Source organism: Sphaeramia orbicularis, chromosome 9, assembly GCF_902148855.1.
Source record: "Sphaeramia orbicularis chromosome 9, fSphaOr1.1, whole genome shotgun sequence".
Classification (NCBI taxonomy): Eukaryota; Metazoa; Chordata; class Actinopteri; order Kurtiformes; family Apogonidae; genus Sphaeramia; species Sphaeramia orbicularis.
Window position 1 is genome coordinate 48,599,574 of NC_043965.1, and position 25,788 is coordinate 48,625,361.

General features: G+C 36.8%; 1 protein-coding gene across 1 annotated transcript in view; it reads left to right on the plus strand.

The window, feature by feature from the left end:
• Window positions 1-25,353, plus strand: part of LOC115426271 (A disintegrin and metalloproteinase with thrombospondin motifs 12-like) — a 62,953-nt gene extending 37,600 nt beyond the window's left edge. Inside the window, exons 14-24 of the mRNA XM_030144269.1 lie at window positions 322-442; window positions 1,480-1,724; window positions 5,985-6,126; window positions 6,462-6,588; window positions 10,668-10,878; window positions 15,334-16,440; window positions 18,929-19,081; window positions 19,255-19,431; window positions 21,369-21,515; window positions 21,594-21,747; window positions 24,447-25,353. Of these exons, the coding sequence (XP_030000129.1) occupies window positions 322-442; window positions 1,480-1,724; window positions 5,985-6,126; window positions 6,462-6,588; window positions 10,668-10,878; window positions 15,334-16,440; window positions 18,929-19,081; window positions 19,255-19,431; window positions 21,369-21,515; window positions 21,594-21,747; window positions 24,447-24,562 (2,700 nt within the window). The 3' untranslated portion in view covers window positions 24,563-25,353. The remainder of the gene's footprint in view (window positions 1-321; window positions 443-1,479; window positions 1,725-5,984; window positions 6,127-6,461; window positions 6,589-10,667; window positions 10,879-15,333; window positions 16,441-18,928; window positions 19,082-19,254; window positions 19,432-21,368; window positions 21,516-21,593; window positions 21,748-24,446) is intronic.
• The last annotated feature ends 435 nt before the right edge of the window (window positions 25,354-25,788 follow it).

Below are 25,788 nucleotides of genomic sequence, written 5' to 3' on the forward strand. Positions count from 1 at the left end.
AAAATTCAGAAATGTATTGAAGACATTTTGAGGGGTTTTCTTTCTTCCTGTACTGAACCCAAAAAAAAAAACAAACCGTGGCTTTCAAAACCGAAAACGTACCGAACCGAAAATTTTGTGTACCGTTACAGGCCTACTATTTACTTGTTTTTCCTTGTTAACAAATGTGTGACTTTATTTGTAGTCAAATCTCCTTTAATATTACTGTGATCAGTACAGGTACTGGTCTGGAATCATTACTGTAATGGACCATGTTATGTTTCCAAATGATGCATGTGCGTTTATTGTGTTTATTCCTGTTTTTCTGTGTTTCGTCTTTAGGAGGTGGGCTGTGACTTTGGTATCGACTCAAATGCAATGGAGGACCGCTGTGGAGTGTGTTTGGGCGATGGCTCGAGCTGCAACACTGTTTATAAGTCATTTGATGATGAAGAAGGCTTTGGTGAGTTTTACCAAAACTGACATTTAAGCAGCTGGAAAGTGATTGATTTATGCGGATATGAAACAATTATAAACACAATTATAAAGACGCAGTAATGCAAAACAGACAAGCTGTTAATGAGTCATCTTTCAAGAACAGCTTTGATGCACTCGAAGGAGGGTGTGAAAAAGCGTAGGATTTTACTGAATGTCCACAGGCTCCGAGTCATTTCAGGACAGTTCATTAACATTACGCTATTTTGTTGTTTCTCTGTAGTCATAGCAACCTACTTTTCCACACTATGCAGCTGTTTATCCGGCTGTACTTGGCTGTTGCAGTGTGTGTGTGTGTGTGTGTGTGTGTGTGTGTGTGTGTGTGTGTGTGTGTGTCTTCAGGCTCATGTTTGCATTTGTCTGAAGATATGTTAGTCCTTGGCATATTTTTCTGTGGTTTGAAAAGTATCACTCAGCCACAGAATCAACATCCAGCAAAGACAGATTCATAGAGGGAGGCTTTAAAACAATAACACATCCTCACTTCTCTACCTCTTTTTCTTTCTTTCTTTCTTTCTTTCTTTCTTTCTTGCTTTCTTGCTTTCTTTCTTTCTTTCTTTCTTTCTTTCTGTGTGTGTTTGCCCCGCACAGCATCCCTTCCAGATAACCACCCCAGATGTGTATGACTTCAAAAGGTTTCGACTGAGGCTAAACCTCCCCCCTTTTTTTTTTTTGCAAAAACACAGAAACACACACACCTTCTCACAAACATCATTAAACTCCAGAGACCCACTCATAGTTGCTTTTGTCCTCCCCCATCCAGCCCCCACTCCCCATCCACATACAATAAAAACCAGAGACAGGGCAGTGCCCCCCACACTGAATCCACACACACTCACACACACACATGCCAACCACCCCCGCAGACTGAACCCACCCTCTATTAAAGATCAGAGGGGCTGTCTGGTAGTCTGGATGCCAGTGTGAGTGGTGCAGCAGCAGCCATGGTGGGCCATCTATTACCTCGATGTGACTGACTCTGACTCCCCCCCGTGACTCACTCAGGGTACATGGACGTGGGCGTGATACCTGAGGGGGCACGGGACATCCTGGTGAAGGAAGTGGAGGAGGCAGGTAACTTCCTGGCTCTGAAGAGAGAGGACTCAGAGGAGTATTTCCTTAACGGCAACTACATCATCCAGTGGAATGGGGAGTATGAGGCCGGCGGGACTACATTCTACTATGAACGCAGTGGGAATATGGAGAATCTGACTGCACCTGGACCCACCAAAGAGCCCATTGTGCTCCAGGTACCATAGTGGTTGAATGTATTTAACCCTTAAAGACCCAGACATCAACTGCTGACCTAAACCATCTACAGATCTAAACTGTTTAATACCTGTTGATCCACTAATCCTATCAATACATGGAAATAATTATTGTAAAATACAGTTTGTCATCTTTTCATGGTCATCAGATATGACCCATTTGGATGTTCAGATGCTCCGTAGTTACCGTGGAAACACTGTCATCTTCTACAACAGGGGTGTCAAACTCATTTTAGCTCAGGGGCCACATTGAGCTAAATTTGATCTGCAGTGGGCCGAACCAGTAAAATAATAACATAATAATATATAAATAATGTCAACTCCAAACTTTTCTCTATGTTTTAGAGTGAAAAAAGTGAATTTACATTATGAAAAGGTTTATATCTACAAATTATGCTTTCAAAAGATGTGAGTAACATGAGCAAACTGAAAAAATAAGTGTAATTTTAACAATGTTATGCCTCAGTTTATCATTTACACATTACAGTACATTATAACTTACAGATCACAGTGGATCAACAAATACACAAAACATGTAATAACAGGCAGAATATTGGTAAAGTTGCACTTCAGATGTTTCAAAATGTTCATATTTGTTCAGGTTATTCACATTTTTTTGTGAAATTAAACTTTGTTTTAGTGTAAATACATGAAAATATTTACGTTTGCAAAGAGAAAAATTTGGAGTTCTCATTATTTATATGTTATTATGGTAGTATTTTATTGGTCCTGCCCACTTGAGATTGAATTGGTCTGAATGTGGAACCTGAACTAAAAGGATTGTTAATATCTTAGTGTAATTTTTGCATTTCACAAATTCATCCCAAGGGCCGGACTGGACCCTTTGGCGGGCCGGATTTGGCCCCCGGGCCGCATGTTTGACACCTGTGTTGTACAACATTGATTCACCAGTAAAACTCATGGAGTTGGATCAATGACAGTGGATGGACACACTGGGTTTATGTTCAGTTAAAGACAGATTTGCTGGAAAAAGTTACTTTTTCTTCAGTGTTCTCTGTTTTGATATAATAACCTTTGAATTAACTATGACTTTTCATGAATATCTAAATTAAATATAGGAAATGCAATATAACAAAATACCTGATTTACACTGAAAAATGCAAAATGCAGTGGATAATATTATAATAAATGGCGTAAAATTGAAAATATAGAGAGAACAATTCATTCAGGAGCTGTCAGAAAAGAAACACTGGGTCTTTATGGGTTAATAAAAGTCAGTATCAGGAGATTGGATGAACTTTTTCACCTTGTTTACTTGCTGAACACACTTGATTTATGTTCAGTTAATGATATTCTTCTTCAGTTTTCTCCATTTTGATCTAATAACCTTTGAATTAACTCTGAGCTTTTATGAATAGCTACATGATTAGTAAATTGAATATGGGAAAAATCTTAAATTACATGGAAAAATACAAAATACAGAGGATAACAGTATGGGAAATGGTGATAAATCACTTGGGAAACAAAAAAAACATCAAAGTTTTAAGGGTTAAAAGCAGCAGGGGAATTCAAATTCATTTTTTTCTTTTCTATTTTTTAATAAGTGCATAATATGGTGGGTTGAGGACATTCCTGGTTCAGTTTATCCTGACAAGAGGTTAATTCACTAAAGTAGAAAACACAATATAATACACTTTATATAAAGCTTTATTTAACTTTAATATAGTTTGTTTAAGGTGTCAGCACATACTGGACTTTAAAGTCTCATATAATGATGACAGATTCTAAGAGGAAGACGAAATGATTCAACTGAACATGTAAATCATAGAAATAAATCATCAAATGAATAATTACAATCAATAAATAAATTTGAATAACTGCACATCAAACTCAAAGTATTTAAGATAAGATATGACTTTAATCAATAAATCTAGGACTAACCTTAAAAAAGGATTTGGAAGATTTACCCAAGATTTGTACATTTTGAGCCAGTATTTCAATAAATCAAATCAAATGTCATTATTGTATTTTACCTGAGATTAACCATATGGGTCAGAACTGCAGTCAAGTTCTACTGATACACAACGTTTATAAAATCTGGTTTAACCTGGTGTGTTCTCCCTCTGTGTCCCTAAGTTGCAAAAAAAAAAACCTGCTGTGTCTTTATAAAATATGTTTTAATCTTAATAATGCAATGATAACACACTGTAAAGTTTGAAAATGGCCTGTTAGATAAACTGGTTCAATATTGTTTTAATGTATTAACAGGTTAAAAGGTTTCTTATAATTGCTTAACAATGTTCTATAACAGTAAACATATTATTATTTAACAACATATAGTCTTATTAGCTCATAACACTGGGTTACAAAAAAAAGGTTTTTGCAAGTTGTCTAGGTTTTTTCAACTGAATTAGGACTATTTTGCACCGCTAAATCCAAAAATGACATCTGTTTTTCTCAATCAGGTCAGGGTTTTTTTTGCTAATTTAATTTTGAAAAATTTGATCTTCTCACAAAATTGATTACATTTTTGTGACTTTATCAGTTGATTTTTTATATAGTTCTCACCCAAAATAGGTTTTAAGAGAAAAAAAATCATTTGATCACTTGATTCCTGTTAGGTACAATGGTGTATTCACCGCAGATGTAGCAGAATACGTCAGGCTTATTTTTGCAAGATCTTCTAGTCGAAGCCATTTCATTCACCTGTAATATTAAAAAAACCATTAATCATAAATTGGCAAAAGTAAAATCTTCAGAACTCGTTTATTGCAAGAAATATGAAAGAATTTTGTATCATATGATGTGAAAATGCCCATAAATGTAAGCAAAAATGTTAAAAAGCCAATATGTAGCGTAGTTCAGAAAGTTGACCTGATTGAGCAAAATTAATGTGATTTTTGGATTCAGCACACCAAAATGATCCTAAATCAGCTCAAAAAACTTAAACAATAAATTTGTTGTTGACCAGTGTAATGTTTCTAAGTATATCATAAGGGCTGCTAAAGGCCTTATTACCTATTAGCTAAAGCTAGTTATAGGGAATTTAATCTAATGTGCTGCCTATTTAATTTACATTTTGAGGTTTGGAGAGATAATTATGTGTTTAAATATTTCTTGATTTGAGGAGACTTGGGTTAAATTGATTTGATATTGAGTTGTGCTGTCAAACGATTAAAATTTTTAATCAGATTAATCACAGGGTTGCAGTGGATTCATTTCAATTAATCACAAATAAATATCATTCAACTTTAATCTATATTAATTGCGTTTCATTTTGCATGAGCAAACAGACTCAAGAAAGAAGGGAATATATATGCACTGAACATGTTTATTAAACACCTTCAACAGTTTCAACAAAACAACTGTTCCGTCTTGGGTTTTTTGTCCTCATATTTCCATCCAGAGGGTCAGTGTGTTGTTCAGTGTCTTCCGTCTTTATGGGTTGGTTCTGCTGCCTGTCGCTACCGGATCAACTGAGCATTTGTTCATGAGCGACACTAACTCTGCTTGGACAAACTGACCCAAAATACGTTACCAGAGACATTCAGAGTCATTCTGTGCTGCAGATGGGTTAATTGCGTTAAAATTTTGAATCAGATTAACCCTTTCATGCATGAATTATGAAAACCTTAGTCAAGATTTTTTTTCCTGAGTGTTTTTATTCCTCTTTAGGCATGAAAAAAAAAACAATGTGATTGAAATTTTTTTAATGAACCTATTTTTTATGGAGTTACAAAAATGTCCGCTCAGCTGGACACCATGCATTTAATTTATGAAGCAAAAAAACATGTATTTACTGATATACTGTGTGAAAACTATGAAATAAAAAACATTTTTAATGCTGCTAATCTTATTTTTTCTCATATATTAACAATACTAGTTATTACTCATTTCATGGAGATAATATGCAAAAACCCCAAAACTTTTTGCTTAAAAAATAAACTTTTAATTACAGTCTAATAACAATCAGCACTCAAACATGTTACTGGAGATCAGGTTTATCAATAACAGCAAAGTTACAGTAATGGTATGAATTACAGTGTATGAGATGATGCATAAGTGTCCACTGTGTTGGTTGATATGGAACTAAAACAACAAAATCCATGAAAATACCAGAGAACAGCTGTAGAATAGCTGTCCACTGTAATGACCACTATGCATGAAAGGGTTAATCATGATGATGGATTAATCCGTGTTAATTCGTTAATTTTCACAGCCATAATATTGAGTGAAAAATAACATCAATGTTTGCCTGATTATATTTTGTGTCCTGTCCAGCTTCTGTTTCAGGAGAGGAACCCGGGTTTAAAATATGAGTACACCTACAAGAAGACCAGACAGACAGGAAATGAGGTCACAGAACCCGTCTACACATGGAGACACGGAGCGTGGACGCACTGCAGCGCCACCTGTGGACTTGGTTGGTACTTATTACCTCCGCCAAGGAGGTTATGTTTTTGCCAGGGTTTGTTTGTTTGTTTGTTTGTTTGTTTGTCTGTCTGTCCGTTAGTGTGCAACATAACTCAAAAAGTTATGGACAGATTTGGATGAAATTTTCAGGGTTTGTTGGAAATGGGATAAGGAAGAAATGATTACATTTTGGTGGTGCTCGGGGGTGGGGGGGCCCACGGGGGGGGCCACTGATCAGCCTTGGCGGAGGTCTGCGCTCTCCGAGTGCTTCTAGTTCAAAGTGTTTTCCCTCCAAACCTCCTGCGTTTGTTGACTTTTGACCTGTTGTGTGCTTGTGCGTCTCAGGTGAGCAGCACCAGCCGGCGCGCTGCTTCGAGGTGGACGTGGGCGTGGTGGACGAGTCTCTGTGTGACCCAGAGACACAACCAGAGGACAGATACCGAAAATGCAAGAATATGGACTGTCCTGCCAGGTGTGTCCTCTGTCATTTACATTTGAACCTTTTTTCCTGATTGTTTGTTTTTTGTTTTTTTTTAACCATTTTATCTCAGAGCTTTTGAACAGAACAGAATCTTTTGATGATTCTGAACTAAATCAGCAGACAATCATATAATAATATATCTAATTGAAACAGAAGACAGCAAACCTCACTACCTTAGCCAGTCTTTTAATTCGAAACAGGAGAGATAATATGTTTTTGAAGCCAGCATGTTGCCCGAGCGTTCACTGTCACATCCACACAAGACATTTCCAGTTGTGTTCTAGAATGTGAGAAGTATTACCATGTACTGTTCTGTTTTTGTTCTGTTTTTCTGTTTTGTTTTGTTTTTTTCAATTTTAGATCTTATTGTGGATTCATAGGATTTTAAACGGTAAAAAATAAAACTATTATTTAAAAAAAATTGACAATTAGATTTGCAATTTAAAAAAAAAAAACAATGTAATTTTCAAATACACAAGACAGTGAATAGTGAAAATTAAAAGGAAATATTCAAAATAGTTGCAGAAGATCACAATTTGATTTTGGTCGTTTGACTCTTATTCACTTATTTCAAATGAACAAAACCTTTGTCACCATAATCTAAACACTGACTTTAACCCTCAATTTTCAATTGTTTTTTCTTTCCCAGGTAATTTGTCACTGTTTATTATAAAACTGCTCAGTATTTTCTTTAAATACTTTTGATTTTACATTTTTTTGTCCAACGGTCTGATGGACTAATGGTACCAGTTGGTGTCCGTCATTTTTCAAGTATCTTCTTCTCTGAAACGGTCAATCAGTGTGACTTGATATTTGCTGTGGAACTTCTTTGGGGTAAGGTCTACCAAGTTTGTACAAAGATTTGGGAAATATAGATTTTTGAATCTTTTATGAATTTTCAAAATTTTAAAAATCCCTATTGGTTTTTAATAGGACACATTTCAAAGTGATATAACTTCAAAACAGTTGAAGATGCTGATATAATTACTATTGGCAACAGAACAGGAAGTCACATATGGACTTTCATTTGGTACCATGACCTTTGACCTTGAGTGACCTTGAAAGGTCAAACAAATGTCAATTAATGTCTTTAAATATGCCGTTGGCCTTGGTCCTATTTTATCAGCATAAATCATGTATTTTCTTTCATTTAATTTACTGATCAGGTAGATCATGGGTTGGCAACCATTGCTATCTAAAGACACATTTTAGGACAGAAATAAAAAAAAAATCTGCCTGGAGCCAAAAGATATCCTTATATGTTTTACCTATACTTTCAGTGCATGTACAGAACTACAAATAAATTACAGAAGTAAACTAAAAAAACAGTGAAATTTGTCATCATTGTGTTGTGCAGCAAACATTGACTGGTAGGTGAATGCTTTTTTGGCAAAAGTAAACAGATGAATACCTTCAGTGTCATAAAATAAGTAGTTTATTTTTACTACTACTACTTTTTGATTCATTTGGAGTGTGGTCTACATTTTTATAACTGCATAACATCAGAATAACTTTATGGGTGTGAAAATAATAGCAGAATGTGGTTTTAAAAAAAAAAAAAAGTGTTATGTTTCTTGACAAAGCCACATGGAGCCACTTGAGAAGGGCCCGAAAACCAAATGTGGCCCTGAGGCCACAGATTGTCCACCCCTGATGTAGATGTTCATTGAAGTTCAGAGTAAATTCAAAGGTTATATCAAATCAGAATGAGGAAAAAGTGAGAACATTTTATATTCATTTTGTTCATTTTGATTCATTTTTGTATTATTTGATTTGGTTTTCATTTTGTTGCCTCTTATTATTTTGTTTCTTCAATTTTGTTCAGTTTGTGGCATATTTTGTACATGTTATGAGTTATATTGTTATATTATTCTTTTTGTTAATTTAATTCTTTGTTTTTGACTGTTTTTGTTCATTTTGTTGCTTATTTTATCCTTTTTTTCTTTACTTTAGGACATTTTTTGCCTATGTTTTCCACATTATAATTTTGTAGGTTTTTTTTTTATTTGTATGTTAATTTTATTTATTAATATACATACACCCAGTGTGTTCATCCAGTCGTTGATCCAACTCCATGGGTTTTACTGGTGAATCAATGTTGTAGAAGATGACGGTGTTTCCACGGTAACTACAGATCCTTTGAACGTCCAAATGGGTCATATCTGATGACCATGAAAAGATGACAAACTATTTCACACCAATTAGTTACATGGATCAGTGGATCACCAGGTATTAAACAGTTCCATCAGTTGGTGGTTTTGGTCGACAGTGGATGTTTGGGTCTTTATGGGTTAAAAATGAGTCAATAAGTATCTTCTTTCAGTGAAGGAAGATAAACCAAATGGTTGGTTCAGATTTGGCCTCATATCCCTCCACCTCCTCAGGGTCTTCCTCCTCTGTAAGGCTGGATAAGCAGCTCTTACTGCCTTCTTGCCCCTTACATCACCTCGATTTGTTCTTGTTGCCTCTTTTACAACAAGCTTGAATGATTTTATTACATTACTGATCTCTGAAAAAGCAGGTTGGTTTATTGTGCACCTGAAACCTGGAACAGCATGCAGAAAATAATAAAACATAAAATTTCCCCAAGGGCAACATGAAGGTTTTGTTTCACTAACTGTTATTTATTTATTTTTGTTTTAGTAGGTTCACTTACCTTATAATTTAACTGCATTAACCCTTAAAGCCCCATAAGCATCTACTGATGATGACAATGTTTAAGAACTTTTATAATCTAATTAATCTAACTAATCCTATAAGTACATTGAAATGATTCAGATAAAATGCAGTTTCTCACTTTTTTTATCTGTACTGAACATGGAAACACCATTGTCATCTGTAACATTGATCCACCAGTAAAACCCATGGAGTCTGTAGATGTTTTATGTTCAGTTAATGGTGTCGTTTGCTGAAAAACTCGCCCTTTCCTCATTCTGATTTGATATAACCTTTGAGTTTATTCTGAGCTTTAATGAATATCTACATGATCAGGAATTTAAATATAGAACTAGAAAAGCACTCGGAGAGTGCAGACCTTTGCCAAGGCAGATCAGTCCCCTCCCCAGTCACCAACTAAATTTAATTATTTGTTCCTTGTGCCAGTATCAACATTTCCTGAAAATATCATCCAAATCCGTCCATAACTTCTTGAGTTATCTTGCCTACAGTCAGACAAACAAACAAACCCCCCTCCCCGCCCCCGATCACCACCAAAATGTAATCATTTGTTCCTTGTGCCAGTATCAACATTGCCTGAAAATTTCATGAAAATCCGTCCATAACTTTTTGAGTTATCTTGCTAACAGACAAACAGACAGACAAACCCATTTTTACCTCTGCCGTTTCATTTGGCAGAGGTAAAAATGCATGATTAACAGTGAAGAATATAAAATACAGAGTATTTAAAGAAAATACAAAGTAGTATTATAATAAATGGTGACAAATCACATGGGAAAGACAAAAAAATATGTATTTGCAAATTATGACTTTTTCCTCATGTTTTGATATGACTTTTGAATTCACTCTGATGAAAAATGCAAAAGGTATAATATAATAATATAACTGATATAATAAATGGTGATCGTTCACTAGGTAATGGTTAAATGTAGTGACATTCATTTGGAAGTCGCCATAAAAAATAATTCTAGGTCTTTATGGGTTCATTATTTTTAATATTTTATTAAAGTGCTTTTATTTTACAAATCTATTGTTTCATCCGAGTTCTTTAAAGGTTTAAGGTTTTGTGGTTTACTGAACTATGTTTTGAATTCTTTTTATCAACAGTAGGATTGACTATGATCCAAATGAAGCCTGTATTCAGTTTATTCATATATTAATGTGTTTGTCCTGATGACCTGGACAAAAGTAGCTTTTATTTCTTAAAGTAAAAAAAAAAATTGTTAATAACAGTCTCAAAATAACACTTGTGTATTAGTAACAGCATTTTAAAACTCTAATCATTATCAGAAAATGTTTTCCAGATCCTTTTAGTGCAACTACCAGGTGTTTTTGACTTTGTAAGGACAACTAGTTCACCCTCTGTCCTCTTTTGTGATTGGGCTGTTTGTCAGGTGGTGGGTGGGGGGCTGGCAGCACTGTACAGCCACCTGTGGATCCGACGGGGTCCGGACTCGGACGGTGCTTTGTGTCCGGACGGTGTCAGGAGAGGAAACTGTTCTGCATCCTGTTGAGTGCAAACATCTCCTCAAACCCAAACGTGTGGTTCCATGTAACAGAGATATTCCCTGTGGACAGGAGTGGACCGTTGGAGAGTGGGAAGAGGTGAGACTTTTGGATTTAGTCTGTGGATTTCCTCTTTTTCTTCCTCAGTCTTACAGATCAGAGGATATTTATCATTTGTGTGAGTAATAGTAATAAGTAGTGTTACCAGTCATGTAACTGTCAGTTCAGTTTAACCCATAAAGACCCAAACATCCACCGGCATCGACTGATCTAAAATGTTTCATCAGTGTTTAACCACTGATCCCATCAATACATGTGAATAATTCAGTTTCGTATAAATGGGAAGTGAAACCCTGTATATGTCATGATTGTTTGATCACACATTAGACCAGAGTTGAAGTTAATCATTACAAATAAAGAAGGTGAAAAAGTTCATCCAGTCTCCTGTTACTGGTTTTATTAACCCATAGACACCAAGTGCTACTTTTGTGGCAGCTCCCAAATGAATATTTTCTCTCTCTTTTTTTTTTTGATTTATCAGAATGTTTTATTATATTCTCCTCAGTATTTTGCATTTTTCAGTGTGAATCAATTATTTACCTATATTTAATTCACTGATGTTCATTAAAGCTCAGATTAAAATGGATTAAGTTATTATATCAAAACAGAGAAAACTGAAGAAAAAGTGACTTTTTCAGCAATTCTCTCAATGTTGAATTAATGTTGTAGAAGATGACGGTGTTTCCATGGTAACTACGGAGCCTCTGAACATCCAAATGGGTCATATCTGATGACCATGAAAGGATGACAAATTGTATTTTACACCAATTATTGATGTGGATTGATAGGATTAGTGGATCAACAGGTATTAAACTGTTTAGATCAGTAGATGGTTTTTTGGTCGACGGTGGTTGTTTGGGTCTTTAAGGGTTCAAGTGTCCTTTTTGAGTCTCACAACCAAAGGAAATGAACCCAATGCATGTTCAATATGTACGATTCACAAGTGCTTCTGTGCTTACATGTCTGTTTTGTTTTTGGAGGCAGTTTGTTAATGGTAGCTAAATCTAATTGTAAGATAAGGCTATCCAGTGTTACACACTTTTACCGCTGTAGAGGAGCAGAGGAGGGGCAATGAAGGACTAGGTAGGAAGTGTTGCTGAGTCCTCTCTGTTGGATTCAGGGTTCTGTACCTGTTATCATGGATGTAGGCAACTGAGGATGTTCATTACCTCCAGCAAATGAAACGGCGGAGTTTATGTTTTCATCAGGGTTTTTGTCTGTCTGTCAGTCAGTCTGTCTGTCTGTCTGTCTGTCTGTTAGCAAGATAACTCAAAAAGTTATGGACGGATTTTCATGAAATTTTCCGAAAATGTTGATGGGTGGGGTGGGGGTGGAGTACTGATCTGCCTTGGCAGAAGTCTGTGTGCTCTCCAAGTGCTTTTGAAGCTCAGAAACGGAGTTGGCTAATTTCATCGGATGACTGACTCTAAAGCCTGAAAGTTTAAGTGGTTAGACTCAATTCAGTTCTAGTTTAAGAACTACTGCTTTAACCCCTTGTAGAGAGTCAGGATTTTTCAAGCTCTATATGCAAAGTGTCATAAGATAACTTTTGTTATGATTTGGCACTATATAAACTAGAAGAGCACTCGTAGAGCGCAGACCTCCGCCAAGGCAGATCACCCCCCCCAATCACCCACCAAAATGTAATCATTTGTTTCTTGTGCCAGTATCAACATTTCCTGAAAATTTCATGAAAATCCGTCTATAACTTTTTGAAGTTATCTTGCTAACAGACAGACAGACAGACAGACAGACAGACAGACAAACCCCAACATTACCTCTGCCATTACACTTGGCGGAGTAAAAAAAATTTGATTGTTTGATTGATTGATAGACTGCTGCAGTAAATATACCTCAGTATCCCACTGTTTCTGTGATAAGGTGCTGCTCAACACTCATAGTGAAGATACATGTGTTACCTGGTTATTTATGATCCCTGACGTTCATGGATCAGTTTCAACACCATGTTTCAGTAACAATGTCATTACCTCCACCAAGGAGGTTGTGTTTTCATCGGGGTTTGTCTGTTTGTGTGTTTGTTTGCAAGATAACTCAAAAAGTTATGGACGGATTTTGATGAAATTTTCAGGAAATGTTGATACTGGCACAAGAAACAAATGATTATATTTTGGTGGTGATCGGGGGGGGGGGGACTGATCTGGCTTGGCAGAGGTCTGCGCTCTTCAAGTGTTTTTGTAGTTCATTTTGTGATGTTCTACCAATTTTTGCATCTTTATTTTTTCATTTGGATTGTTTACTAGAGGACCTGATCAATAGTGGCATCAATAAAATGTCAATCAGCATAACTGAGACTGGAAAGGTTGTTTGATTACTGTTATGAGAATTATGCCTAATGTCACTAATTGCATCATAGTTATTCTATGTGCTGTATTCGATTGAACAACAGCCACTTAATTTATGGTCTGCTCGATAGTAACAATACAAATAATTTATTCCCCTGCCCCTCAAAAGGGAGGCAAGGGGTATTGTTTTTGGTTCGGTTTGTTTCTTTGTTTGTTTGTTTACACTTTAGCAGCAAAACTATTGGTTGAATTCATACCAAATTAGGTTTATAGTTTGCCAATGACCCAGAATAGATGTGATTACATTTTGGAAAAAGTAGGTCAAAGTTCAAATTTTTATGAAATTTGAACATCTTTTTTTCCCCATTTACTTATAATGGCTGAAATTTGTCTATGCTGTCTATGCTGACATTAGCACATGCATAGACATGATGACATCAGCTGGATCGATACCAAAATAAGCAACAATAGGTGCGAGGGGCGGGGTTTGTTGTGCCTGACACTACTTGTTTTTTATATAATTTTGAATACATTTATGCAGTAAGGGGTTAACTTAGCATCACTTTGCAGTTAGAATGGTACAAAGTAATAATGTGTGTGTAATATGTAGTTTTATAAGGCAAGGCAAGGCAAGTTGATTTGTATAGCCCATTTCACGTACAGGACCATTCAAAGTGCTTTAAATAAAACATAAAAGCATCACAAGAGAGGCATAAAAATACATTTAAGATGAGAGAAAGTGAAAATAAAAGACATTAATTATATTAAAAACATTAACCTTAAAATTGAAATAGACATTAAAATCATCAGCATTAAAATGTGATTTTAAAGTTCATTTAAAAGACATTATTTAAGAGTTTAAGAGAAAGCTGCAGAAAACCATAGTGTTTTCAGGCCTGATTTAAATGAGCTGACCTCAGGTATTCAGGAAGTTTGTTCCACAGGTGAGGAACAGAATAACTGAATGCTGCTTCACTTTGTTTGGTTCTGATTTTGGGAACACACATTAAACCCAATCCTGATGACCTCAAGGCTCTGGATGCTTCATAGGGAACTAACAAGTCTAGGATGTGTTTGGGTCCAAGGCCATTCAGTACTTTGTAGACCAGGAGTCACATTTTGAACTCTATCCTGACTCACAGGAAGCCAATGTAGTGATCTGAGGACCAGTGTGATGTGGTCCAGTTTCTTGGTATTAGTCAGGACTCTGGCAGCAGCATTCTGGATCAGCTGCGGCTGTCTGATTGATTTTTTGTTTCGACCTGTGAAGGCACCTTTACAATAATCTAACCTTGGCAAGGCAAGGCAAGTTTATTTGTATAGCAGATTTCAGCAACAAGGCAATTCAAGGTGCTTCACACAGGACATTGAAATAAAAGAAACAAAAAGAAACACATTTAAAACATTATAAAAGAAACATGTAAAAGGTGATTAAAAACAGCGAGTAATAAAACAACACATAAAATCAAAAAAAAAAAAAAAAAAGAATAAAATAAAAATAAAAACACACATTAAAGTAAGAGTTGCAGTGCAGAGTTTCAAAGAGAATATAAAGTTTAAAAAGTCAAAAGCCTTTTAGTCAAAGGCAGCAGTGAACAGGTGAGTCTTTAACCTGGACTTAAAAGAACTCAGACTCTCAGCAGACCTGATATTTTCTGGTAGTTTGTTCCAGATATATGGAGCATAGAAACTGAACGCTGATTCTCCATGTTTAGTTCTGACTTTGGGAACACAGAGCAGACCTGCACCAGATGACCTGAGTGGTCTGGATGGTTCATACTGGACTAGAAGGTCTATGATGTATTTTGGGCCTAAACCATTCAGTGCTTTATATGCTAGTAAGAGAATTTTGAAGTCTATTCTCTGAGAGACAGGGAGCCAGTGTAGAGACCTCAGAACTGGACTGGACTGGACTGATGTGGTAACCTACTGAAAATGAATGCATGAACAAGTTTTTTTGTGTCTTGTTTGGACAGAAAACCCGTGATTCTAACAATGTTCTTCAGGTGGTAATAGGCAGAGTTACTAATAGCTTTTAAGTGGTTGTTAAAAGACCCTTTCTGGATAGGTTAAGACTGTATTGGGTTTCATCACATTATTAAACTGTCATGGAGTGCTTACATTGTCCAGTGCTACAGTACATTCTTCTATTCTTCTATTTCTGACCATTTCTTTCTCATCTCTTTTGCAGTGTCCAGTCACATGTGGAGGTGGCGTTCGTTCACGGACCGTCACATGTGCACTTGCACCCAAAAAGACTTGTGACCTCGCTACCAGACCTCGGTCCAGATCCCTGTGCGGCCTTCAGAGCTGCCCTAACTCAAGTCTCCGTAGACGACCCGGGCCTCCTCCTAAATACCGCCGTGTTTACCCCCCTAAGAGTAACCCCACTCAGCTTCCAGTTTCCTCTACCAGGACTCCCATGAACACCACAACCACAGCTGCACCCACAGTGGCCATTACTGCAGGGAGGAAAACAACCACCAGGCAGACCTCAGCTGCCCCCTCCCCTTCCACCACGTCCCCTTCAACCCATGAAACCACAATGACTGAAATTACCCACATAAGTGATAAAGGTTTCAATGTTGTCCTGACGAAAAAAGGGGATTTACTAGATAAGAAAGAGAACATTTTCCCTAATAAATCTGAAAAAAACAGAAAAGCAGAGAAGATAAAAGTGGAAGAGAGGGATGAAGGAGAGGAGGGAAGTACACCCAATGTGGTGATGTATACTCCAGGATATGATTACATTGTTGAGGATAGAAGAACAGAAGAGGAGGAGATAATTGACCTGGATGTTGTGACTACAGCGACATCCCTCAAAACTCCTCTGAAAGCATCTCCAGTCCACCCAACACCACTCACCCCCATCCCCACACACACTATTGAAACCACTAGTAGAAGCATCCACCTGAACACCAGCCCTGGCAGTGGTCCATCCAGCCACCGGACTCACAGGGTTCCCCTCACCACTCCGATCACTACGACTCCATCCACTCCAACTAAAGCCCCCTCCACCACTCTGAGAAAACCCTCCAGCACAGCAGCGCCACAGCCGACCGTCAAGATAATAAAACCAAAGAAGTCTGTCACAGCCAAAACTAAAACTTCAACCACTCGTGCCAAAAAGCTTTCTTCTTCTTCTTCTTCTTCTTCCCGGTCCAAAGATAGTCATTCCAGGAGCCAAAACCAGCGCTCAGAGACATCTGTGAACACATCTTCCAGTGACCAAACCAACCTGATGGCCAGAGAGCCAGTCAGCATGGAGATGTTCTGGGTTGTAGGAAACTGGAGTGAGGTGGGTGTGAACTTTTATGGCCATTTTCCATCTCATCATTTGGCTCCATTTGACATTTTTAGCGTTCTAGTTGCAAATAGTTGTGTACTGTCTGTTAAAGTAACTCATGATAACCTCAAAGTCCAAATCAAGGATCATGTTTTTATTCCACGTTTGATGCTGTTTCACTCTGCATTGACTTGGGCTGTGTCTCTTTGTACAAACCTTTGCATGTTATCTTATATTCATCTTAATTATTAATTCTGTTTGATCCAAAAACAAAAAAAAACTGTTTTGGTTGGATCTAGTTGGAACTGTTGTCCCATCTACCACCTAATGTTCTTAAGAAAAAGCTCCTTCAGCTACTGATTTTTGAAACCATACAAGAGCTGCTGATTATTTTTGTAATCCATTAATTTATTGAGTATTTTCTTCGAAAGGATTAATCCATAACGACCCAACCATCCAATAATCTTATCAATACATGTTAATAATTGGTGTGAAATACAGTTTGTCATCTTTTCATAGTCATCAGAAATGACCCATTTGGACGTTCAAAGGCTCCGTAGTTTCTACAACATTGATTCACCAGTAAAACCCATGGAGTTGGATCAATGACAGTGGATGGACACACTGGGTTTATGTTCAATTAATGAGAGTTTTGCTGGAAAAAGTCACTTTTTCTTCAGTTTTCTCTGTTTTGATATAATAACGTTTGGATTTACTCTGAGTTTTTATGAACATCTACATTAAATATAGGAAAATACAGGATTTACCATGAAAAATGTGAAATACAGAGGATAATATTTCAATAAATGGTGATAAATCCCTTAAGGAAGGTTAAATATAGAGAAAAATTCATTTGGGTACTGACGCAAAAGCAACACTGGGTCTTTATGGGTTAAATGATTATTTGAATAAGCGAAAAAAAAAAGTAAAAATGTGAAAAATGACAAACCACTTGTCCTTTATTCCTGAACCAGCTGAAACAACAACCACAAAAAGTATAAAAGTAATAGGATATATAAAAAATATCTACACAGAAGTTGAGATGACATCTACAAACAATACGTGCACTGCAGTCTTCAACACATTCACAATTTAAAAAAATAATGTCACATTTTTTTGTTAATGTTAAAAGTTTAACGGAGTAAGTGTCGATTTTTTTTTTTTTTGAGTCTATTAATCAATTAATTGTTTCAGCTCTAAAACATACTATAAAGTTTTAAAGCACAGGTGTCAAACATGTGGCCCGGGGGCCAAAACCAGCCCACCAAAGGCTCCAATCTGGCCCATAGGATGAATTTGTGAAATGCAAATATTCCACTGAAGATATTAACAATCAAGGATGTTAAAATCATTTTAGGTCAGTTTGATCTAAAGTGGATCAGACCTGTAAAATACTATTGTACTAACCCATACATAATGAAAGCCGCATTTTTTTCCCCTTTGTTTTAGTGTAAAAAAGGTAAAATTACACAAAAATGTTTACATTTGGAGTTTAGCCTTTTACAAAAAAAATGTGAATAACCTGAACAAAATATGAACAACCTGAAATATCTTAAGAGACGTAAGTGCAATTTTAACAATATTCTGCCTGTTACTAAATGTTTTGTGTATTTGTAGATCCACTGTGATCTGTATGTTGTGATGCATATGTATAAATGATAAACTAAGGCAAAATATTGTTAAAATTGCACTTATTTTTCTTAAGAATTTTCTGGTTCATATTTGTTCATGTAATGTTCATGTACAGTTTGTAGATGTAAATATTTTCATTAAGGAATTTTACTTTTTTCACTCAAAAACAGAGAGAAAACTTTGGAGTTGGCATTATTTGTAAGTTCTTATCCTATTCAGCCTGCCCGAGGAGATGAGGCTTGCGGAATCAGTGACGTCTTTTAAATCCCTTCTTAAAATACATTTTTATAGACTTGCTTTTATGTGATGTTTGTCCCTTTTAATTTTTAATTTTTTAAATTTGAATTTTATCCTGTTTGATTATTAATTTATATTCTCATACATGATGTTGTCTCATCTCACTCCTTCATTTATACATTGATTTCATAGCTGCCCTCTTTATTCCAATTCACTTAATTTATTCAAAGTGTCATGTTTTTGCGTTTGTTGTACACATCTCTCCTATTGTGTTGCTTCTGTTTTAGTGTTTTTACTTGCATCTTGTATCCTGCTGTTGTGCCCTCTGCTTTGTCTGTCAAAAGCACTTTGTAAACTTTGTTTTTAAAAGGTGCTATATAAATAAAACTATTATTATTATTATTATTATTATTATTAGTATTAGTATTTTACTGGTCCGGCCCAGGCTGTATGTGGCCCCTGAATTAAAATGAGTTTGACATCCCTGTTTTAAAGTAATCATATTCAGTTCATTTTTGTTATATACCTTCTGCATGATTGTAATATTAAGCATCAGAGACTTTACATAGCGGTATCCATCTTTGTATTTTTTCCGTATTCTTCCATATAAAATAATGTCATTCTTTGCCAGTGCTCAACCACATGTGGTATCGGTGCGATATGGAGAACGGTAACATGCAGCTCAAAGAATGAAGACGACTGTGCCAACACGCAGAGACCTGAGCCTGCACGTACATGTCACCTACAACCCTGCGCCGCCTGGCAGAGCGGCAGCTGGAGCAAGGTGCGTAATGTTAGAGTTCCTCCTGTCACCCAATACCATAATTACACACATTACTTGTTAATTAAACTTAATACTTACCGGTAATTATAATTTTATTACTAGTTACTTTTCCAGATGACTGTAATGGGTTTGTTTGCGTTGCATTTTGTACTCGTAACATGTACTTTTTTTAGTGTCCAGAGAGTTGTGCAGTGGTGGGACGGAGGTACAGGGACGTCCAGTGTGTCGATTCTCAGAGTCAGCGTCCCCTTAGACCCTTCCACTGTCAGGTTGTGTCCAGCAGACCTATCAGCACCTTGACCTGCCCTCACAAATCCTGTCTGACCTGGACCACATCACCGTGGGGGCCTGTAGGTGCTCTTAATAATACCACAAAATATTACTACTACTACACAGTATTATACAAGGGGTTTCTAAGGGTTTGTATCAGCCTTTAAAACAAAACTAAAAATGACCTTAAATACCTGTGTGTAGATGGGTCTTTCCATAAAACTGGGTACATTTTGGTACCTGGCATTTTGCCAGCTTTTTACACCCAATAATAAAAGAAAAATGTAGACCTATATCCCCCCAGGATGTACCCAATGATGACCTCAGATAAACGCAAAAAAAACTATACTCTTGCTCTGAGCCATCCCAAAAATTAATGCATTTTTAATAAAATATTGGGGCTAAAAATAGGACCAAAATTGGGACATGAAAAACTACCTAAGTGTCAGTGGATTTGATCTGGAAAACATGGCTGTAAATGGTCTTATAGAGCACTACAAATAAAGACACTGTGTTAAATTTGATGATCCTAGTGATTTTTCTAACCCAGACATGTGAGTTTTTCATGAATCTCAGTCTCATTCCAGGTTTCGTATGTAACCCATCGTGTCCACTGGTGTTACGTGCAGAACCTGCCCAATTAAACACAAATAAATCACAAATTATTTTGCAACAGCGGTCATTTTAGTGAAACACTCTGCCTTGCATAATTAGTTTGATTCCCAAAATGTACCTGTGAGAGAATGAAAAGATATTTTAAAAACAAGAAAAGCACTTGGAGAGTGCAGACCTCCGCTAAGACAGCCCCACCCCCCCATCCCCCATGAATCACCGCCAAAATTTAATCATTTCTTCCTTGTGCCAGTATCAACATTTCCTGAAAATTTCATGAAAATCCATCCATAACTTTTTGAGTTATCCTGCTAACAAACAAACACGCAAACAAACACACAAAGCAAAGTGATCACAATACCTCCTGGCGGAGGTAAAAAGTAGCACGTAATTTTTGTGTCCTTTTGACCGTGTTACACACAGATTTTTGTATCCTACTATAATGGACGTTCTGTGTCCGATGTCCGTCGTGTGTCCCGTGTCCTGATGTTGCAACACAGGAGGGCGTACAGGTGCAATGCTGCTGTTGCACCATGGGAGGGCGCTATCGTACAATGGCACCACGGGTACAATACCGCTAGTTAAATATAATATAAAAACATGTTTATCTGAAAAATAGTTTCTCTTTTATCTCAGTAAATATTTATATTTAAAACAGACCCAAAATGCTTCCAAACTTGCTTCATAACATTAGTCTACATCTGGTTTAAATTCTTAGCCACATGTCCTTTTTTTAGGGGCCAGTTTCATAGATGCAGCCAGTTATGATTGAATGCTATATTGGAACTATCAATATATTTTGTTATAAATGGAATTCCAACAGAATTCCTGCCAATGTTATTGTTAAATATTGGGCCTCGTCTTGTTGGGCCATTGCGTATATAATGCCACATTGGTGTTTAAAGTCTGAAAGTAAAAAAATACAATGTTAAATTGAAGGAAAGATCTCAAAGTGGAAAAAAAATATTTTAAACTGAATAAATAGGATTTTTTTAAAAGTGAGTTTTCTCAATATTACAGCCAAAAAATGAAATTAATAAAATTTTATTTATTGTTTACTTAGCAGGGAGAGTGCACAATACTTATAGCTATTGAGCTTTGAGCTGTTTTTTGAGCTAATTTTCATCCAGAGTTTTGCTGTAGACTTGAAATTCATTTGAACATTTAAATTGAATTCCAAATGACACAAAAAACTTCATATTAAGGCATTTCTGTTGGACTGGATTTGTTTCTGACCTTACTTTATATTGAATATGATTGATGTGTTGATTAAAGAAGTCAACATGATTTGCACAGCAAAGATCATCACTGTCACTCAACTGTGGTATTTGTTGATTCACATCCTGTATTAATGCAGTTCAAACAGGTGTTTTCTGTGATGACATGGTGTTGGTTTGTGTTGTAGTGCTCTGGGAGCTGTGGTAAAGGTATGAGGGAGCGTCTGGTGTACTGTCCAGAGCCTCATCGCTGTAGTGTCACAGTGAGGCCCAACAGTACAGAGCCATGTAATCTGAAGCCCTGCACCCACTGGAAGACCCTCGACTGGAGGGAGGTTAGTCCACGTTTCCCAGAGGAGGGTGGGACAGTAGTCACACAACAGGACTAAAGTGTGTGTGTGTTGACTTTACAGTGCTCTGTGAGTTGTGGTGGCGGTCAGCAGCAGCGGGACATGTACTGTGTCAGTGTGGACGACTCAGCTGTGATGCCAAACAACCTCTGTGAAAAGATTCCTAAACCAGATACACTCAGGAGGTGCAACACACAGGAATGTAAACCCAACACAGGTATGCGTGTATATGTGCACACGCTAACATCTTCTGGACAATAACCATGGATGGACGGACGGACGGACGGACAGACGGACAGACAGACAGATAGACAGATAGGTAAAAAAAAGAATTGGTAGAAAATCTGAGTGTGCCTTTGTGTTCACACCTGATATTTTAATGCGTTCTCATTCTCCTCATTGAGATCAAGTCCATCTTAAGGTTAGCATTAGTGATTAGCAATTAGGACATCACATTGATATATATACACTACCGGTCAAAAGTTTTAGAACACCCCAGTTTTTCCAGTTTTGTATTGAAATTCAAGCAGTTCAAGTCCAATGAACAGCTTGAAATGGTACAAAGGTAAGTGTGTTAGAACACACTTTGGTACCATACCGTTGGGAGCATTATTTGAACAGTATTGTACTGCAGAAAGTAGTGTGTTACTATAAAAATGGAAAAGAGGAAAAGGCAATTAACGATAGAAGAGAGACAGACCATCAGAACACTCAAAAATGTAGGTCTGTCCTACAGAGAAATGTCCAAGAAAGTCCAGGTGTCAGTAAGTCCAGTTTCCTTCACCATCCAAAGGCACTCAGAAACTGGACTGGGAAATGCTGACAGGAAGAGGTGTGGCAGAGCCAAAGCCACAACAGAATCAGAAGACAAGTTTATGACAGTCAACAGCTGGAGTGAGAGGAGACTCACAGGACAACAGCTTCAAGCACAGTGAAGATAGTGGTCGTAGAAAACAAGTCTGAGTTTCAGCTGTGAACAGAAGACTTCCAGTCGCAGGTTTGATGGGTCGAGTTGCAGCAGAAAGCCATTGCTGAGACTTCAGAATAAGAAAAAGAGGCTTGCCTGGGCCATGAAACACCACCAGTGGACTACTGAAGACTGGAAGAAGGTGTTATGGACTGATCAAACCTGCAACTGTTCAGTCTTCTCTTCACAGTGTAAACTCAGACTTGCTTACTACGACTACTATCTTCACTGTGCTTGAAGCTGTTGTCCTGTGAGTCTCCTCTCACTCCAGCTGTTGACTGTCATAAACTTGTCTTCTGATTCTGTTGTGTCTTTGGCTCTGCCACACCTCTTCCTGTTAGCATTTCCTCCAGTTTCTGAGTGCCTTTGGATGGTGAAGGAAACTGGACTTACTGACACCTGGACTTTCTTGGACATTTCTCTGTAGGACAGACCAACATTTTTAAGTGTTCTGATGGTCTGTCTCTCTTCTATCATTAATTGCCTTTTCCTCTTTTCCATTTTTATAGTAACACACTACTTTCTGCAGTACAATACTGTTCAAATAATGCTCCCAACGGTATGAACCAAAGTGTGTTCAACACTACTTTTACGCAGACACAGGGGGTTGGAAGGAATTCACAAACGTTGGGACACCTGCAGGAATTGGTAGTACCAACTTTCGAGGCTTGATCAACCTCCATTGCTGCAGAACTCCTTTAAGTTGTTAACCCATTTCTTGTTCACTGAAAAAGGCCTTTTTGTATAATTCTGAAATGTACATTATTTTTCAGTTTTGTTTAACCTTACCTTTTTTTTTTTTTACCTCTGGCAGTTCATCACTTACCTTTGTACCATTTCAAGCTGTTCATTGGACTTGAACTGCTTGAATTTCAATACAAAACTGGAAAAATTGGGGTGTTCTAAAACTTTTGACCAGTAGTGTATGTGCAAAATAAATCAATAAATCAATTAATAAGGCAATTAGTAGGATTACTCACCTTAATCAAAAGATTCTGAGGTTTTGTTTTTTTTTTGGTCAATTCAGTAGATGTACAGGACATACAGAGAATTGAGATACCATTTCACTCTCACCTTGTTATTATGCCATGCAATTAAAAAAAGATTCAAAAATAGAATAAGAATAGATAAGTGGTATAAAGGATAAACAATAATAGAATATAAAAGGTATATTTCAAATCTATGAACAATAGCATCATTAGTGAATACAGTGACACTTATGAGATGAATAATGGAACAAAACAGCAGCAGATTTGACAATAACAGCATCAGATGAGAGGATATCACTTTCTTTTACTATCATATTTTCTCATTGTCTTTAGTTTTATGCCAGCTATAGATGCTTTAGTTTTTCATTGGAAGTACACTGACATCCTGCTCTAACTTTTCCTTTGAAATAACTTTGTAAATGGACCTATTTCCAGTGGTGGGTAACCCCAGCTCCATAAAGTCAAAGTCCTGCCATGTATTGGTCCTACCTGTTCACTTGACTGAGGTGATTCCACTAATTATCCCTTCATCTGGAGGTGGGCTCATCAAAATGGGCTGGTTCAGTGACAGGGTGGAACAAATACCTGGCAGGACTTTGACTTTATGGAGCTGGGATTCTCCACCACTGCCTGTTTCTGTAGGAATGGTCACCACATAAAGCTAGGAAGCATCTTGTTTCTTTCATTCATTTCTTTTCATTTTCATCAGGTTATGCATGAATGCTGGGAGGTTTTGGGGTCAGAGGTCAGAGGGAAGTGATAATGTAGTTACGTATATGAGAATGTTGAATGGATTGGTTTTCACTGACCTCAGGTCTGTAGACAATGTGCCTTCAGATGATTACCCTCCTCCATTCTTAACGTATTTAAATACCAGGTGTAAATTATGTCTCTTTCCTTTTTTGTGACAAACATCTGAATTCAAACATTGTGACCTACGCTGTGTTCTGTCTCATACAGGCCCAGTTTGTAGGAAGAACACCATGTCCTCACGCTTCTGTGATAAACTGAAGCTGCTGGGCCGCTGTGCTCTCAGGTCAGTCCAAAGGCAGTGCTGCGTCACCTGTGGACCGTAACCGTGGTTACAAGCTTTCATATATTACAGTGGACACTGGGGTCTACAGGAATACATCCATGATGGATTCTGATATAGTCGTGTCAGTGACACATTCAAAACAAAGAGCTTATGACCACATCGCTGCACTTTGATTTAAATTGATTTTTGTTACTAACAAGACTGAGTCAAGTGTAATTATTACTGTTGTACCAGACTGGTTCAAATGACTCTTCTGCAACTAAAAAATATATTCAGAAATATACAAATGTTAGATGTGCACTAAAATCTGTTATTTATCAAAACTCAAAATAAGGGTTTTCAAAATTATCATTTAGCATGAAGTTCCCTTGATGATAGCAATAATTTGACATCATTTTGAGTGCATGATTGGCTTGCACAGTTCTGAATAGGTTTACACACACAGAAACTACATCTTCTCCATCAACACCCAAAAATGTTTGCTTGATTTTATATTTTAAGGGTCAATAAATAATTTAAGGATCATACTAAGCATCTAAGATTTGCATACATCTGTGCTTTTTAAATATGTTTGGTTGTGATGCAGGAGTTTGTACCAGTTCAGTCCAATGACCCTGTTATGGTTTATTTCGGGCACAGTTTTACCAGGAAGCTGCAGAAAAACAAACCCAAACACTTTTGGCCTGTTAAAAATATTAGAGGTGATGTGTTTCTAACAGTTTCTGATTCTTAACGACAGTGTTCATAATTTGAACTACATGGGTGTGCGGTAATAGGTACACATTACAATTCTTTTGGAAAAATGTACTTGAAATGTAAGCAGTACAATTGGAAAAACTATAGTCACACCTGTCAATATGGGAAGTGCTCCAATACAGTTCTCAAAAAGAATTCATACTGTACTCTTATCCAGTAGAGACATCACATTTGAGCTCAATGTTTGTGGGCCTATTTTTTTTATATTTTATTTTATTTTATTTTAAACTGCAAAAATCAAAATCTTACCATGTGTATTGTTCTATTAGCAGATTGTTTTACTTAATTCAAGCAAAAAATCTGCCAATGGAACACATGAAAATTATCTTGGTAAGACTTCTTGAAATAAGATTTTCCAGATCTATTGTCTAAAAATCAGCTCTTATATCTCACTGAAAAGTTACTCTTAAGGTGATTATGTCTTATTTTAAGTGTGATGAGATATTTTGACGAGAAATGAGAAAAATACACTTGAGAAGATTTTGATTTTTGCAGAGAAATTTTATTTTT